Source organism: Saccopteryx leptura, chromosome 1 (assembly GCF_036850995.1).
Source record: "Saccopteryx leptura isolate mSacLep1 chromosome 1, mSacLep1_pri_phased_curated, whole genome shotgun sequence".
NCBI lineage: Eukaryota > Metazoa > Chordata > Mammalia > Chiroptera > Emballonuridae > Saccopteryx > Saccopteryx leptura.
This window is the reverse complement of record NC_089503.1, coordinates 271,596,354-271,611,918: the sequence shown is the minus strand read 5'-3', so window position 1 is coordinate 271,611,918 and position 15,565 is coordinate 271,596,354. Positions and strand designations below refer to the sequence as shown.

The 15,565-nt window shown below is 48.0% G+C and overlaps 1 protein-coding gene across 1 annotated transcript; it reads right to left on the bottom strand.

Annotated features, from left to right (window-relative positions):
* Nucleotides 1-2,815: 2,815 nt before the first annotated feature.
* Nucleotides 2,816-13,044, bottom strand: LOC136383584 (keratin, type II cytoskeletal 73). The gene is made up of 9 exons (XM_066353634.1): nucleotides 12,598-13,044; nucleotides 10,878-11,092; nucleotides 9,913-9,973; nucleotides 9,182-9,277; nucleotides 8,125-8,289; nucleotides 5,811-5,936; nucleotides 5,199-5,419; nucleotides 3,983-4,017; nucleotides 2,816-3,240 (listed from the first exon to the last, which is right to left on the bottom strand). The coding sequence occupies exons 1-9, from the start codon at nucleotides 13,042-13,044 to the stop codon at nucleotides 2,990-2,992; spliced, it is 1,617 nt and encodes a 538-aa protein (XP_066209731.1). The 3' UTR covers nucleotides 2,816-2,989.
* Between the last annotated feature and the right edge of the window lie 2,521 nt (nucleotides 13,045-15,565).

Below are 15,565 nucleotides of genomic sequence, written 5' to 3'. Positions count from 1 at the left end.
TTAATAGCATACTGTGTGCCATTCACTGAATTAAATAATTATCAAACATTCTTTCGTTAAATGTAATTTTTATGACAACTTTATGAGGAACTACTATGATTAACTTCTTTTTACAGATGAAGAAACTGATGTTCACAAAGCAGAAGTATCTTGCCTAAATTACACAGTTAGTAAGTGCCAGAGAAAGACTCAAACCTGGGTTCATCTGACACCCAAGGTGTTAGTTTCTCCCACAAGCTCTACCACACAAAGTCTCAACTCTTCAGGCCTTTTTGATGTGGCAGCTTCTTGCCTCCCCAGCCCCAGGTGTCACTACACCTCCCTCTCCACCTGCCTCCCCAGCTGCAGGTGTCACTACACCTCCCTCACCTTCCACCTCACACCCCAGCAATCACGACCTGTTGTCAGCATGCAGTGCTTCTGGCTACAATGCCCACTCTCTCTTCCTGTCTACTTGGTAAACTTTATCCTCTGAAAACTCTGTATATGTTACCTCCTCTGTATACCTTCTGGGACCTCCCTGAAGAACCCCACTTTCCTCTGTGTTGCTTCACTGCCTTCTTTTGCTGTCAGTATCTCACTGTGTGGCAGTTATATTTCTTGTAGTTATGTCTCCATTAAAGACATGGGCCAAGCTTATATATTACTTGTATCCTCAACACTAACACTTGCCAGGTTCATGATAGATGAAAATAACATTCATTGAACTGACTACAATTTCTTCACTAGTCCCCAGAGTGTATTACCCAAGATGAGTCATTTGGCCAGCAGTTCTCCTTTGAGCAGTCAATCAACTGGCATATTATTTATAATATGTTCACTTTAAAGGTTGAATTTTGTAAATTGCTTTGCCGGCAACTAAACAGGTCTTTGGGTGAGCTAACAAAATTAAGTTTTTGGCTTTAGTTTTTGTTTTTACTTGAAGCACATCCACAACACAGCTTTGTAGTTGATTCATGTTCTTTTTTTCCCTCTTCTTTGGCAACAATCAGCTTGTTCTCTGTATCTGTGGGTCTGTTTCTGTTTTGCTTTGTTTATTCATTGTTTTGTTAGGTTCCGTATATAAGAGAGATCATAATGGTATTGTCCTTCTTTGTCTGACTTATTCCATTCAGCATAATCCCCTCTAGATCCACCCATGTTGTCACAAATGGAAAGATTTTAGTATTTGTTATTGCTGAATAATATCCCATTGTGTGTGTGTATACATATATACCATATCTTTTTTATCCATTCAACTATTGATAGACATCTAAGTTTATTTCATTTCTTGGCTATTCTTAGTACTGCTGCATTGAACATAAGGGTGCATATAGCTTTTCAAATTAGTGTTTTTGTTTTCTTTGGATAAATACCCAGAAATGGAATTGCTGGATCACATGACAGCTCTATTTTTAGTTTTTTGAGAACTCTTTACTGTTTCCCATAGTGGCAGCACCAAGTTACATTTTTACCAACAGTGTCCAGGGGTTCCCTTTTCTGAAGTTTTTGAACCAAAAAGCTTGAGGATGAGATTCTGTTTCCACTAACCTTTATTAAGCATAAACTTTGTACCAGGCCTTGCACAAGGCATCCTCATATTGTCTCACCACACTCTGGGGTGTTATTCTGCCTGTTTCACAGGGAAAGAACTGAGGCTCCACAGGGTTAGGAGCTGTGCTCCTGGTCCCCAGTTACTTGCAGAGTCTGAATCTGAATTCAAAGCTATTGACTTGAAGCCAAGGACTCTCTGGACCCACTGTGACCCTGTTCAGAAGCCGCTGTGGGCCTCCACCTGAGCGTGTGCCAGCCTCTCCCCTGCTCTTTGCATCCTGTTGCATCCTGACAGCCTCATTATGACCCGGGTCCCTGTGAGAAATCTCTGAGCCCAGAATGTTTTTAAAGCTGAGTGATGTGTGTCTAACAAAGATGGCCCCATGCTTAAACACAACTCAGACACATAGACTTTCATATCCATGTTCAACCCGCTGAAATCTCACCAAGGACCAAGAGAACATCGGTCATTACATTAGAGAGAATCTACCTTTGGCCTTTTCCAGGAGAACAACCATAACTTGAGCCCCAGACTTCTGGAACTGGCTTTCTGCTACCTCTTGACCAGTTTGAAATCTTGCCACAAGTATTGGCTCCCTCTCCCTGCTGCTAACATGAACGTTCTTAAAGATTGGCCATTCACTGGAGCATCAGCCTGAAAAAAGCATGACTTAGGTGCATCTGCTGGTGATGGGGAACAAAGATAAATTCTGAGTATCACAAATTCAGTGGAGGGAATGGTGGCTCTGGCACTTGAGCGAGGATCTCTTTCACTTGGAATCTAAAGATATTTTGGGACTCTATAGAACACACTGGACCTCAGATGCCCCAGGTTCCAAGTCATGAACCTCTACATCTAGAAAAGCCGTGACCTGAGATGAGGGTTCCCTTAAGAGAGAGAAGCATCCTGCCCCTTCGTGAGTTTGTAAGTTTATTGGCGAGATGAGAAAGCAGGGGTGAGATCTGAACAAGGACAAGATCCCCACATTGACAGCACAAATCCCTTCATTGATAGGACCAGCTGGCAGGGGTACCCCCAGCTATAAAATCTTCAGGGACCATGTAAGGTACAATGGACAGCCAGCTGTTTCCCCTGAGCTGGTGCTCCTCTCAAAGAGAGAGTTCTTACAGGCCTCTCAGTAAGAGAGCACCTGGCCAAATAACTCCTTACACCAGGACGTGGAATGGGCAGCGGGAGGGCTGGGGTTACTCTTGAGAAAAAACTTTTCTCTGCAAAGATGAGGATTCAGGAAGCAGAGGCTGAGTGAGGAGGTGTCTTGACACAGAGTTGAAGGATGGGCTAGGATTCTGCTTCTACATGAAGGAAGACTAAGGCAGAGAAATGGAAGAAAGGAGACGCCAGTGGCAAAGAAAATCAAGAGGAAGTGTGACAGAGGCATTTCCTGGGGAAGGGACTTGAGAGGAAACCAGGGCACAGCACCAGCTGTCTTTCTCTTCATCTGCTGGTTTTCTTGGTGGGGGAGCTCAGAGCTGAGGTCTTCCCTGAGGGGTCCTTGAATTCACTTGCACTCCCCAGCCTGGTTTTGGCCTCCCCACGAGGGCTGCAGTTTCCACTGCCGGTGATGCAGCCTCCAGACAGCATGCCATAGCCGACAGAGCTAGGCCGGTAGCCATAGGTGCCCGCACCGCTGAACCCGAAGCCGGTCCCTGTGCCTGCTGTCCCCGCTGTGGAGCTGCTGATCACTGCTGAAGAAGGTGGAAGGGGGAATGATAAGTGTGTGACCTAGGAGAGAGGTGTCCCTAAGTCTCCTTCAACCTCCCAGTCCCAACTAACTTAAGTGTCTCCTCCTTAACCAAATACTTCACATCAACCATGGACCTGAGTTTAGTGACACACACTTAATTCCTGAGCAGCTCAAACACCAGGAGAAACAGCTCAGATCCCACAGGACCCTAAATCAGGCACCCTCGTCTTTGAACCAACAGGAGTAGCAAGGACTTCCCCTGAAGAATAGATGATGCTCAAGCAAAATCTTGTATTTAACTTTAGAAAACAGTCTTGGTTTTTTCCAAAGGATTTTCTAATTGGTTAGTTTAGGGGAGTTTTTAGCTGGCTTACTTAGACTGAGCTGAACCCTATAGGGCCATCATTAAAACTGGCTGTGCACAGCATGTCTGAGCTTGGTCTCCACTCTTAGTGAGTAGGTGCAACTCTTCCAGCTCATGGCCCCCAGGCCTGCATCCTGTGGGAAAGCTGAGGCTGTTGTGCCAGCATGGGAAAGATATCTGGGGGGAGGGGCCAGAATGTGACGGGGACCTGACTCCACGGCAGAAGCAGCAGCAGGTGTCAGCAGGGGAGGTGATTATGGCAATGGAGCTTTGCCAGACAATGCCAGGCTGCTCCGTGCAGGTCCTGGTGGCAGGCATCCATTTGCTGTGTGATTGTTAATGGACTGAAAATATTTCCTCAGAGGCATGAAATACTCACAGATGCTCACAGAGTTGGTGTATTCTCCAGACATCCTACAGGGAGGAAAAAGCACAGTCGAATCTCCACCATATAGAATCTGACCTATCCTCTCCACATATGTGGAATCCGACATACCCTCTCCACAGCCTGAAATCCTCACCGGACTAGCTCATATTCAGGCATGAACTGCACTTGTGTGTCTCTAAGTACCTCCTCCTCCATCCTCAGTCTACTCTCCCCACTGCAGAGATGTATGAACTTGCAACCCTGGAGCCCCCAGTAGCAACAGCACCTCCAGAGTCCTTCTTGCCAAGTTTCTTAGCCCACTTTTTCATCCCTGAGAGGTTACCACCTGAATAAGGGTATGTGGAAATATGAGCATCAGGAGTTGCCACTAGTGGACCAACCTTATGATTTAGTAACTTTTTCTCTCCGAGCCTTGTGTATAAAACAGTGCTAACTTAGAACAAGGCTGGTTTTTTTTTGTTTGTTTTTTTTAACAGAGTCAGAGTCTGAGAGAGGGATAGACAGACAGGAACAGAGAGAGATGAGAAGCATCAATCATTAGTTTTTCGTTGTGACACCTTAGTTGTTCATTGATTGCTTTCTCATATGTGCCTTGATCATGGGCCTTCAGCAGACCGAGCAACCCCTCGCTCTAGCCAGAGACCTTAGGTCCAAGCTGGTGAGCTTTTTGCTCAAGCCAGATGAACCCACGCTCAAGCTGGCAACCTTGGGGTCTCGAACCTGGGTCCTTCTGCATCCCAGTCCGATGCTCTATCCACTGCGCCACCGCCTGGCCAGGCAAGACCGAGGCTGTTTTTAAAGTCAGTGCTTCATGTACCACCCTCCCAAGTATTGCTATGACCATGTACAACTCATGCAGTTATGTAGCTACTATTAATTCATTGACTCCGCCTTTTATAACAAAAATACTTTTCTCTTAAAAGGAAGTTTTTTATATCACCTTGACAAATAGATGACCAGTAGCTCTACCTGACCAAATAAGAACAAAACAGTAGCAGTAAAAATAAATATAATAAAAAGTAAACAATTAACTCTAAAGGAAATCTGTCTCATCTGGTCATATGCTGCTTAAGGCTATGTTTGTCGGTGACTGAAAAGCATCGTCAGCCCTTCCAACAGCCTGCCCCTAACACTCTGGGAAACGGAGTCAGAGGATTTCAAAAGTTCTTCTAGCTTTAATATTCTAAGATTCCCTTCCATCACCCACCTGCACTCCTCGCCCTCCAGCAGCTTGCGGTAGGTGGCGATCTCCACGTCCAGGGCCAGCTTGGTGCCCATCAGCTCCTGGTACTCGCGCAGCATCCGGGCCAGCTCCTCCTTTGCCTGGTGCAGGGCAGCCTCCAGCTCGTCCAGCTTGGCCCGGGCGTCCTTCAGGGCACAGTCACCCCGCTGCTCAGCATCGGCGATGGCCGTCTCCAGGTTGGAGCACTGAGGGCCAGGAGGTAGCAACCCCCTGAGTTCTAAGGTACTCTAAACCTCACTTCACGCCCCCCCCCCATGTGCTCATAGTAGTTGGGTCCTCCTCTGTCCTGCTCCACATACTAGAGCAAAGCTGCATCCATGGTGTTAGAGCCCTGTTCACCTGGGACTGGGAGGGGTGTTATTCTCAGCCCCTTGGCTTTCTGAAAAAATCCTTCTAATTGTTCTTGGACTTCAGGTGGGGACTAAGTATGGGGGGTGAGAATGGGGGCTCTATTTAAAGAAAGGGGTTCTGAGATGGAGAGCTAAGTGAAAGAGAAGGAGCATGGGAGAGTATGTGTGATATGGGCAATTCACTCCTCCCTTGGGGGTGAGCCAGGAGCCCCGATATTTTCTTCACCTGCTTCTTCACACTCTCGATCTCTGAGCGCAGCCTTTGGATGAGTCGGGTCAGCTCTGAGATCTCGTTCTTGGTGTGTTTAAGGTCATCCCCATGCCGACCAGCCGCTAGCTGGAGCTCCTGGAACTAAGGGGAGATGGGTCAAAGCAGGGACCTTGACTCAGCACCTGGCAGACTGTGTCTTTGGAGAATGTAACAGAGGTGAGTAGGGTCCCCAACTTCACCAGGCCTATAAGTGGCCTCCCATTCAATTAATAGATTTACTTATTTTCCTTAAGCACAGTTGATCTCACTGATGGTTAGATTTGGCTATAAGGATTGTTGAAAGTCCCATACCCTTCCACACTTAAACTTTATAACACACAACTCCAATTATGATAATCCTCTATTTATAGCCTTTCAAAGTCAAGGTCAAATTCAAATTCCTAATATAGCATCAAGGTGCCTTGAGATCTGGCACTCACCAGCCCTGCCAGACTCATTTCACACAACCCCTGCCCATCAACTCCCTGGCTCTCCACCTGGGCCAAACAGTTTCATGTTCCCTCAATATCCCACATGCTCTCAAGTCTCTGAGTCTTTTATAAGTCTCTCCCTCCACCTGGAAAATCTTGTTCCCTAACTGGCTCCAACTCAGTCAGTACAGAATTATTTCCTGCAGCATGCCTTTCCTGATCCTTCAGTTGGGTGCACTTCTGTCCCCATAGCCTCTGCCACACTAGTCCATAGGTCTTACCGCATTGTACTATCATCACAAGTTTCTGTGTATTTACCATCAGACTCAGAATGCCTGGAGGGCAGGAACCTTTTTTAAAATTTCTGAATTCTTAGTACCTATCACAGTTCCTGACTGGTGCTCAAATGAGGTTTTATTGATGAATGAATGAATGAATGAATGAACCAAAGGGGGAGCTGATGAGCTGCCCATCTGTATTTTCTATGGCTTCCTTCCCTTCACAGTTCAGCTGGACCCTAGGCTACTGGCCATCTTGCTGTGCATGGAGGAACATTTTGTGTATGTGTGACAGGGGTATATTTGGCTATACCACAACACCTCTGGTCATGAATTTTGGGTCATCTACTAGTTCAGAATTATTCCTACCTTGATGTCATCCATTGGATAGTCAACGGAGAGTATTCTATTTCTAACCCAGAATTTGGCTTATGAAAAACACAAAAATGTGTGACAGTCAGACTTCTGGTGGTTGTGGCTTGCCTGTCTCTGTTCCTGGGTGCTTTGCCTTGCTACTTGTCTCATATTTGGCCCTAGCATGACTGTAGATTCAGGATTCCTCCTAAAGGTGTTGGAACCTTGGAAGACAGGGTTCTTCTATGTTCCTGTGTTTCATCTTTGGAGATACTCTTGGGACAAAAAACACTGAGGCAGGAAGATGCCTTTCTCTTGCTTCTCTGCAAAGCTGTGTGAGCACAATGGCTCCCCCACCCCACACTCAGACAGGGACAGAGGCATTAACTCCCCCAGATCTGACACCAAGCAGTCTCCTGAGTGGTTAACCTACAAAGTCATCCCTAACCTTGGTTTTCAGGAGTAATGTAGAGGGATTTGGGAACTGAGGACTTAAGTGAAAACATTTATCAAGAAGCCCTGGCCTATGGTGTATCCCAGGTTTTTAAAAGCCTCCTTTCTTCCCACCTCTGCAGGCCAAATCTTCCTGTCTCTAAGGTAGCAAGGAAGCAAGGAGTAGAGAATATAAGGTCTCAAGATTGTGGATTTCCCTTGAGAAGGAGCTTGATAAACAGCAAGGAACAATTAGGAAGTTGCCATCTAGATCTGAGAAACCACATTATCTAAAGAATTATCTCCCCACCCATTAAAGAAATTAAGATCTAAGGAACTGAAACACCTCCTTAGTTCTTGAAGTTGGACTTGAATGAAAAGTAGTAGTTACCTAGTTTCAGATCACACTGAAGAGACCCCTTAATTTATTGTAATTAACAAGGAGTTGAAATGCTAACCACCCATATCTTCTTTCTTCCCAGACTCAGTTAAAAACTCTGCCTCCAGATGTTGTTCCTAACCTGCCCCACCTGATCCTAGTTCCCTAACCTCTGTCTCCTCTTTGTTCACGACTCTGTTTGTGCCACATCCATGTGCATCAGCTGTGTGTGTTCTCCCATGGCTGCCATGGTCTAAGTGGCTCTTAAAGACAGAGCTTCATTTTCTCCTCCCTTTGAGCTTTCCACAGTGCCAGGGAGTGTGTCATGATTCCAGTCAATGCGTGGGTCATAGTGGGTCATGGGGCTGAACCAGAGGCCCTGAACCATTTGACTCTGGGGAGGTGTGCAGCCTCACCTTGGTCTGGTACAGGGCTTCGGCCTCAGCCTTGCTCTTCAGGGCGATCTCCTCGTACTGAACCCGGACCTCATCGATGATGCTGTCCAGGTCTAGGTTCCGGTTGTTGTCCATGGACAGGATGACAGACGTGTCACTGATATGGGACTGAATCTGAGCGATCTCCTGCATGAGAAACAAAGAAGCATGAAATATCTTTTGTGAGCAGAGGAAGGTGCCAAGGTGTTGGTCCTATCCCAATGAGGGAGCCCCAAAACTTCCCAAAAGATGCAGCTGCATACTTCAAAGCTTATCAAAATGGAGCTCACCAGCCCAGAGGTTCCAACCTCACACCTAAATACTGCTGAGTGGGTTTGAAGCAGCCCAAGCAGAACATAGTCCCCATGTCTGTCACCTGAGGCTGGTCAGAAGTAGAGAAGGTAGAGGGGAAGCAGCCTGGGCCCCACACAAGAGGCCCTAAAGACACAGGAACCCACAGATGACTGGCCAACAGGCTGAGACTTGAAGCCAGATGGTCACAGAGGCAGTAGAAAGGGTTTGAGGACTCTCCACCTCCATCCCTAGGGATTCCCGCTCAAGACCTAAGGAAATTCCTAACGCGGCAGAGAGAAGATAGACAAAATGAGAATGAGTTCTGCTGAAATTCCTAACGCGGCAGAGAGAAGATAGACAAAATGAGAATGAGTTCTGCTGAAATTCCTAACGCAGCAGAGAGAAGATAGACAAAATGAGAATGAGTTCTGCTGAAATTCCTAACGCGGCAGAGAGAAGATAGACAAAATGAGAATGAGTTCTGCTGAAGGCTGGTGGGAACCCCTTAAGGACCCATGGCTTCCTGGAGGATGTGAGAGCAGGAGACTGGAGGCCAGGCTGGGACTGATGGCACACATCATTGGGAGATATGAGATAGATGTCACTCTTGCCTTTGATCTACAAAGCTCCCAGCATCCAAATACCGGAGATCTCCTGAAAGCTTAGAGTTACTGATGAATAAATAACTGCTCATTCACATGTGTTCTTCCAGACGACAGAGCTGGGGTGGGTGGGGGAGCCTTACCCCTTCGTACAGACACTTGAAGAACTTGATCTCTCCTTCCAGGGCATCCACCTTTGCCTGCAGCTCTGCCTTGTTCATGTACGCTGCATCCACGTCCTAAGGGAATCCAGAGACCCCTGGCATCACCCTACTTCAAGCTCAGTAGTGTTCTCCTGGGAACTGGCACCCCAGCAACAACTCTGTGACTAAGCACCTCAGGGAATGGAGTCAAGAGCCACAGGGTAGGAACCTGACTTCCACCCAGGCCTCACTGTGAGACCTTGAACAGGTTCCTGGTTCCTCTGGAACTCCTGCCCCATCCAAAAATGAAGTCTTTTTACTGATTCTATTTCTCAAACAGAAAAGTATGGGAGAGAGCCCTCTCCCCCCACATATCCCACAGTCCACCATCAGTAGTCAGAGCTGACGGCAGAGCTGGAAGATAAGCCGGTAACTCCTCTCAGAGAGTGTCTTGTTTCCAAAACCAAAGTGGGCATGAGCTGGAGATTGACTATCCATATCTTGGCTCCTGCCCATTTACACAGAACACAAGGACTGACAAAGTGATGTGTTCTAGATAAACATCAAGGTTTCCCAACATTTCCCAAGCAACAAATCCCTCCATCTGCCCTGACATTTCTGCTCCAGGCCCTTGTATGGAGCACAGATCTCAGTTTCCTCTCTGATGTCATCTCCCCTGTCCTCCACATTCCATTCCCTGGGTGACCAAGGGATATGTACCCCCTCCTTACCTTCTTAAGTACCACAAATTCATTCTCAGCAGTTGTGCGCTTATTTATTTCCTCCTCATACCTGCAGGAAAAGTGTCGCAATGAGCAGGACACACACACACACACACACACACACACACACACACGTGTGTGTGTGTGTGTGCGTGTGTGCATGCGTGTGCATGTGTGTGTGTGTTGGTATGTGCGTTTTCATGTGAAAAGAGAAAAGAGATGCCCATGTTGTGTATCTTCTAATAAATATTGTTTTACACCTTTGCAAATCTGTCCAACTCACTAAGGCTATTTGTACAGCATGTGGGCAGGCTTCGAAGCAGCCCCCTCCCAGGCCAGATGACCAGGTGGTTCAGGGTCTTCATTTCCTTTGCTGCCTGGACAGTGAGTAGGTGCTTCTTCCTTGCACTCAGTGTCCAAACCATAGGAACAAGCCACTGCTTCTTTCAATCATTATTCCTGTGTGATCCAGCTGTCTGACACCCCTACCAGAACTCCACCTATTCCCAAACATGAGTCCCAAAGAAGCCAGACTGTCCCCTGGGGAAGGAAGAAGAAGCATGGCCCATATGTCCAGGACCTGAGAGAAAGGAGAACAGAAAGTCAACAGAGATTCCAGCTCCCTAGTCCCAGCTTTCTGCCACACTGGGGAGTCTCCTTGGAACTTAGAGGCAAACTGAGTAAGCACAGGGACAAGAGACTGTGGGGTATGCACATTGAGCTCTCCTGAGTGGGGAAAGCAGTGCCGAGGAGGTGATCACCTGTCAGGACAGTCTTGTTACTTTCCAAGAGACTGGCTGTTCCTTGTTCAGCTCTCCCGGCTACCCAGAGAAGGCCCTTATCTTCCCTGAGCAGAGGGGTGAAGGGTTGATTGCTCCTACCCGAGCTCAGTGTTCTTAAGGCCAGTACCCCAGTGCTCACTGGGAAAGCCCAGCCCAGGAGATGGTCAGCCTGAGGGCAGGGTCCCTGCTCACCTCTTCTTGTAGTCCTCCACCACTTCCCGCATGTTCCGCAGCTCCGAGTCCAGCCGCACCCTGTCCCCCAGCAGCGTCTCCAGCTGCTTCCGCAGGGTGCTGATGTAGCCCTCGTACACGGGCTCCAGGTGGTTCCTGCAGTTGTTCAGGTCCAGCTGCTGCAGCAGCTCCCACTTGGTCTCCAGCACCTGGTTCTGCTGCTCCAGGAACCGCACCTGGAACCCAGATCAACAGACCAGTCATGGAGAGAGGCTGTGAGGTTTCCTTTCCTGGATGGTAGCTGTGTTCTGTTATGCTGCATTAGCTTAAAGAATTAGCCTCGGCCCTTAGAAAAAGCCTCTCATGCCCCTCCCCACGCAGGCCCTTTGACTGAGAGGCTCTTTTCTGGGAGCAGCCCCTTAAGATCAAGAGAGGCATCAACATCTTCATTTCCCTTTAATCAAGATCTGTCTCCTCTGCACCTGTCTAAACCTGCCTAGACCAACATCGGTCATCAGCCTGCGCCATCTCTCTAAGCACGTCCTAAGACATGTAAACTGGCCTGTGCTGGCCCTCAGGCGCCTGGGAGGTTCTGCTCAGGCCCAGTGGCCTGGCCTGTGCTCTGCCTACTCTCTGTCTCCTTGGTCATGGCCTTTCCTAGCGCAGCCAGAGGTCAGTGTTCAGCTGATCTGGGGTCTTGCCCCTCCCCCCATGGTTGCTTTCATGTCCAACTCTCCCTGACCTCAGAGCATTTTCCCAGCATTCTCGAGTGCCAGCTCATAAATACCATGCCATTCCTTTACAGAAAACCCTCTGGTGGTTCCACATCACCTACAGAGTCAAGTCCAAATTCATTTTTATGATCTTCACAATGTGCCTGCCCCTCTTCCACCACTCACCTAACACCCATACATACCCAAGGTGCCCCCCTCTCCAGACAAGTCCTTCATGCTGCATGTGACTGCTGCCTCTCCTTACCACTGTCTAGCAAACTCTTACCTAGGCTTGACCGCCCTCCCTCACTGTGATTTTTGGTAAGCTTCCCCTACTCTCCGAAGCCCAGGAAGTCTACTTCCCAAGACAGTCCCTACCCCTTTGTTCCTCAGCAGTTCTCAACCTCAAGTGTGCATCAGGGGCTTGTTAGAAATGCACACCCTCAGGCCCCATCCCAGGGTTTGTGGTTCATTAGGCATGAGGTGGCGCCTGATAATGTGCATTTCTAATGAGCGCCAGGTGGTGTTGATGCTGCCAGTTCAGGGATCACTTCTGGGAACCTCTACTCCAGTGCACCACTAATCCTCATGGGCCTTGCCTTGCCTTATAGTTTGGATGTCCTACAGGCTATGAATCTGTCTTCTGACCGGAATCTGAGCTGGTCTGGGTCCCATGAGAGATAGAACTAAACCTTATGGCATTCTAGACCTCCCAGGCTGCTGTAGGCTTCTCCTTTGTCTGACTTTGAAGCTTCACAAGCCATCACTCTTCTCCACTCAAGTCACTTTCCCTGCCTCCAGCAGACCTTCCCAGACTAAGCTGTCTAGCTCCTCCCTCCACTCTGACCACCGTGATCTCTCAACACTGATATCAGGGTTTGTCCACTTCTTCCTTGCCCTGTCCTCAGCTGTGTCTGCATCCCTGGGAAGTGTCCTGCCATCCTTTGCCTCAGATACGGAGCCCCCAAGGGCAGTAAAGGTGGAAAAAGGAAGGAGCTCTACACTTGGCTTTCTCCAGGAAGACCCACCTTGTCGATGAAGGAGGCGAACTTGTTGTTGAGGGTCTTGATCTGCTCCCGCTCCTGGGCGCGCACTTTCTGGATCTCGGGGTCAAGCTCCACGTTGAGGGGAGCCAGGAGGCTCTTGTTGATGGTGACCTGAGGAATGCCCCCTGAAGGGCACACAGATGGACACACAGGCCCCAGGGCCACACTGCCAAACATGCTGCCCGCAAAACCGCTGGCCCGGCCTCGGCCAAATCCATAACCTCCGCTCTTCCCACTGCCACTGGCCACATTGAAGGAGATGCTCCGGGAGCCCCCCAGGCTGTAGAGGCTCCGGCTGCCAAAGCCCCCGCTGAGCCCTTTGCCCCCTGCCCGGTAGGAGGATGAGCTGCCCCCTGAGAGCACAGCTGAGCAGCCACTGAAGCCCCCCTTGGCGGCAGCTCCGGACTTGTAGCTGAATTGGCGACTCATGCTGAAAAGGTCAGAGAGCTGGAATAAGAAGCTGAGCTGTAACTCAACAGCCTGCGACCTTGGCCTACCCCTTTATAGGGCTTGAGAGGAAGCGACTGCTCTGATTTATCTGTTTAGTTTGCCTGGGAGCAAGAAGTCATTTTCTCCCAGCAAAATCAGAGATAGGTAAGTAACTTGAAAATCCCCAAAGTGATGGGCTTGCAAACTTTGCTCATGTAATTTGAGTCTTATCTAATTAACTTGGTGTACTTAGCATAGCTAGATTATCTCTAGAAAGATCTTGGCTGGGGGGTTTGTCACAGCCTCAATTGCCCTTCCCCAGGAAGTGGAGAGGGTGGATTCCAAGGGTGCAGAGGGGAGACCTTTAATTGACAGTGTCCTCTGTGAGAGATCTGATGACTGCACCAGCATCAGATGGGCTGCTTCAGGATGGCTTTTATGTGGTCAGGAAGAGGCTCTGCGGTGTAGCTTCTCAGGGTTCCTGGAGACAATTCTTATGGTGGCCAGAACCATTAACCAGTTGATGAGCCAGGTTCCAACCCAGCCCTCTGGCCACCAACCCCTATTGTGGCCTCCCAGGCAGGTCTGCTCCTCTCTTCTGGCCAGGTTGCCCTGCACGCACTGACTTTGCCTTTGCCTCTTCCCACTGCCCTCACCCTTGCCCGTGAAGTAATGGTATTGACACCATTCATGATGGCTGACACTGGTGCAGTGCTTTACAGCATTAAAACAGCTGCTGATACATAGAAGCTCATTTAATCCACTTGACCTGGGGAGGAGCTATGACGTTCCACATTTTACAAATGGCTAAGTCAAGGTTCAGATAGTTAAGGACAGTGGACATTTCATGAGCCTATTTTTTCTATGAATCCCAAATGATGCAAATGCCCAACAAAACCTAGGCACCTGCCTCGAAGACTCCCTTGGCTGATTTCTGTCTCCACACTCAGAGGGGCCTTACCATGCAAGCCTTGTACTCCAGTTAGCCATCCACTCGCCTGCTTGTTTATTCATACATCCACTCATTTAACAAACCAATGTGGAGGGATTAATCTGTCCTGGATACTGTGGAAGGCTGCAGGGTCATGAACTGATAAGACAGAGATCTAGTTCACAACTCGAAGGGGAGGGCAGACATCTAATTTTATTAGCTCCTTGACATGACCAAGGTATTCACAATTCCCAGATCTCAAATATATTCACAGTACACAATTTCCTTTGTTAAAAGGCAGTTATTTCACTAGCCAAGGTGTTTGAATGAACAGTGTGCCAATCCTTCTTTTCTATTCTACACAGAGATTAAGGCGCTATTCTGCATTAGACCATATATTATAACACGATAACATTATGCCTCAATACTGCTGTACCAAACACTTTACCAGATTCAACCTTCCCTTCTTTTTCATATAAAACAGCATTTTCTAGTTAAGAATAATAATTTTCTTAGGTGGTCTCAATTTCACTACCAGTAATGGCACTTGGCAATCTTTTCTGTCTTTTTTCATTAGACACAAAGGATTTATCCCTTTGCAATTTCTTCATAGGCACGAGTTCAGACCACCAAAGTTGTGCTATGATGATGCTGCTGAGTGTTGCAGCCAGAATCACTCCCTAATTAGTCTTTTCAGTCCACCAGAGACAAGGTAGATGTGACTCAGATCTGTGTTTCTGCAAAACTACGAACTGCTGCCTCAGGCCTTACTATCGGTCCCTAAGGACTGAAAGCAAGTGTTCATACTACCAACGCCAGTGTCAGCTTGGAGCTAGTCCCTAATCCCACATGGCCTTTACTACCCTGGCCTTCCCTTCTTGTGAACCTGCCACAGGGCACCCCGGGGAAAGTTCTCTGCTCACATCTCAATCCAGCCACTACTATCTGCCCCGCCTCCCAGACTGTGCCACTACTCTGCTTTAATTCAGTGTCTCTACCTATATTCCAAGTGTGTGCCAATCTTCCCTGGAAAACTGAAAGTTCCTGAGGACAACTGTCATCCTCCCTCTAGTCCTCTTTACTCGCTGCCCAGACCCACGGAGGCAAGGGAGTCTCAGGAAGTCTAAGAGAGTACTAAAAGACTTTAAGGCAGGGGTCCCCAAACTTTTTACACAGGGGGCCAGTTCACTGTCCCTCAGACCGTTGGAGGGCCAGACTATAAAAAAACTATGAACAAATCCCTATGCACACTGCACATATCTTATTTTAAAGTAGAAAAACAAAATGGGAACAAATACAATATTTAAAATAAAGAACAAGTAAATTTAAATAAACAAACTGACCAGTATTTCAATGGGAACTATGCTCCTCTCACTGACCACCAATGAAAGAGGTGCCCCTTCCGGAAGTGCGGCGGGGGCTGGATAAATGGCCTCAGGGGGCCGCATGCGGCCCGCGGGCCGTAGTTTGGGGACCTCTGCTCTAAGGGGTGCCCTGAAATCATTTCCCTTAAAGAAAGGATCCTTAGTACCTGTCTTTAAAACTTTCTTAAATGACTTTTAATTTATTTATTATTTATTATTATGATTA

What these genes read in the sequence shown, in the direction of transcription:
- LOC136383584 (XM_066353634.1), bottom strand. Translation starts at nt 13,044, where the DNA reads ATGAGTCGCCAATTCAGCTACAAGTCCGGAGCTGCCGCCAAGGGGGGC. An exon ending in AATTTGTGGTACTTAAGAAG is followed by an intron (nt 9,278 to 9,912) that starts GTAAGGAGGGGG and finishes GGATTCCCTTAG; the next exon opens with GACGTGGATGCAGCGTACAT. An exon ending in TCAAGTGTCTGTACGAAGGG is followed by an intron (nt 8,290 to 9,181) that starts GTAAGGCTCCCC and finishes TTTCTCATGCAG; the next exon opens with GAGATCGCTCAGATTCAGTC.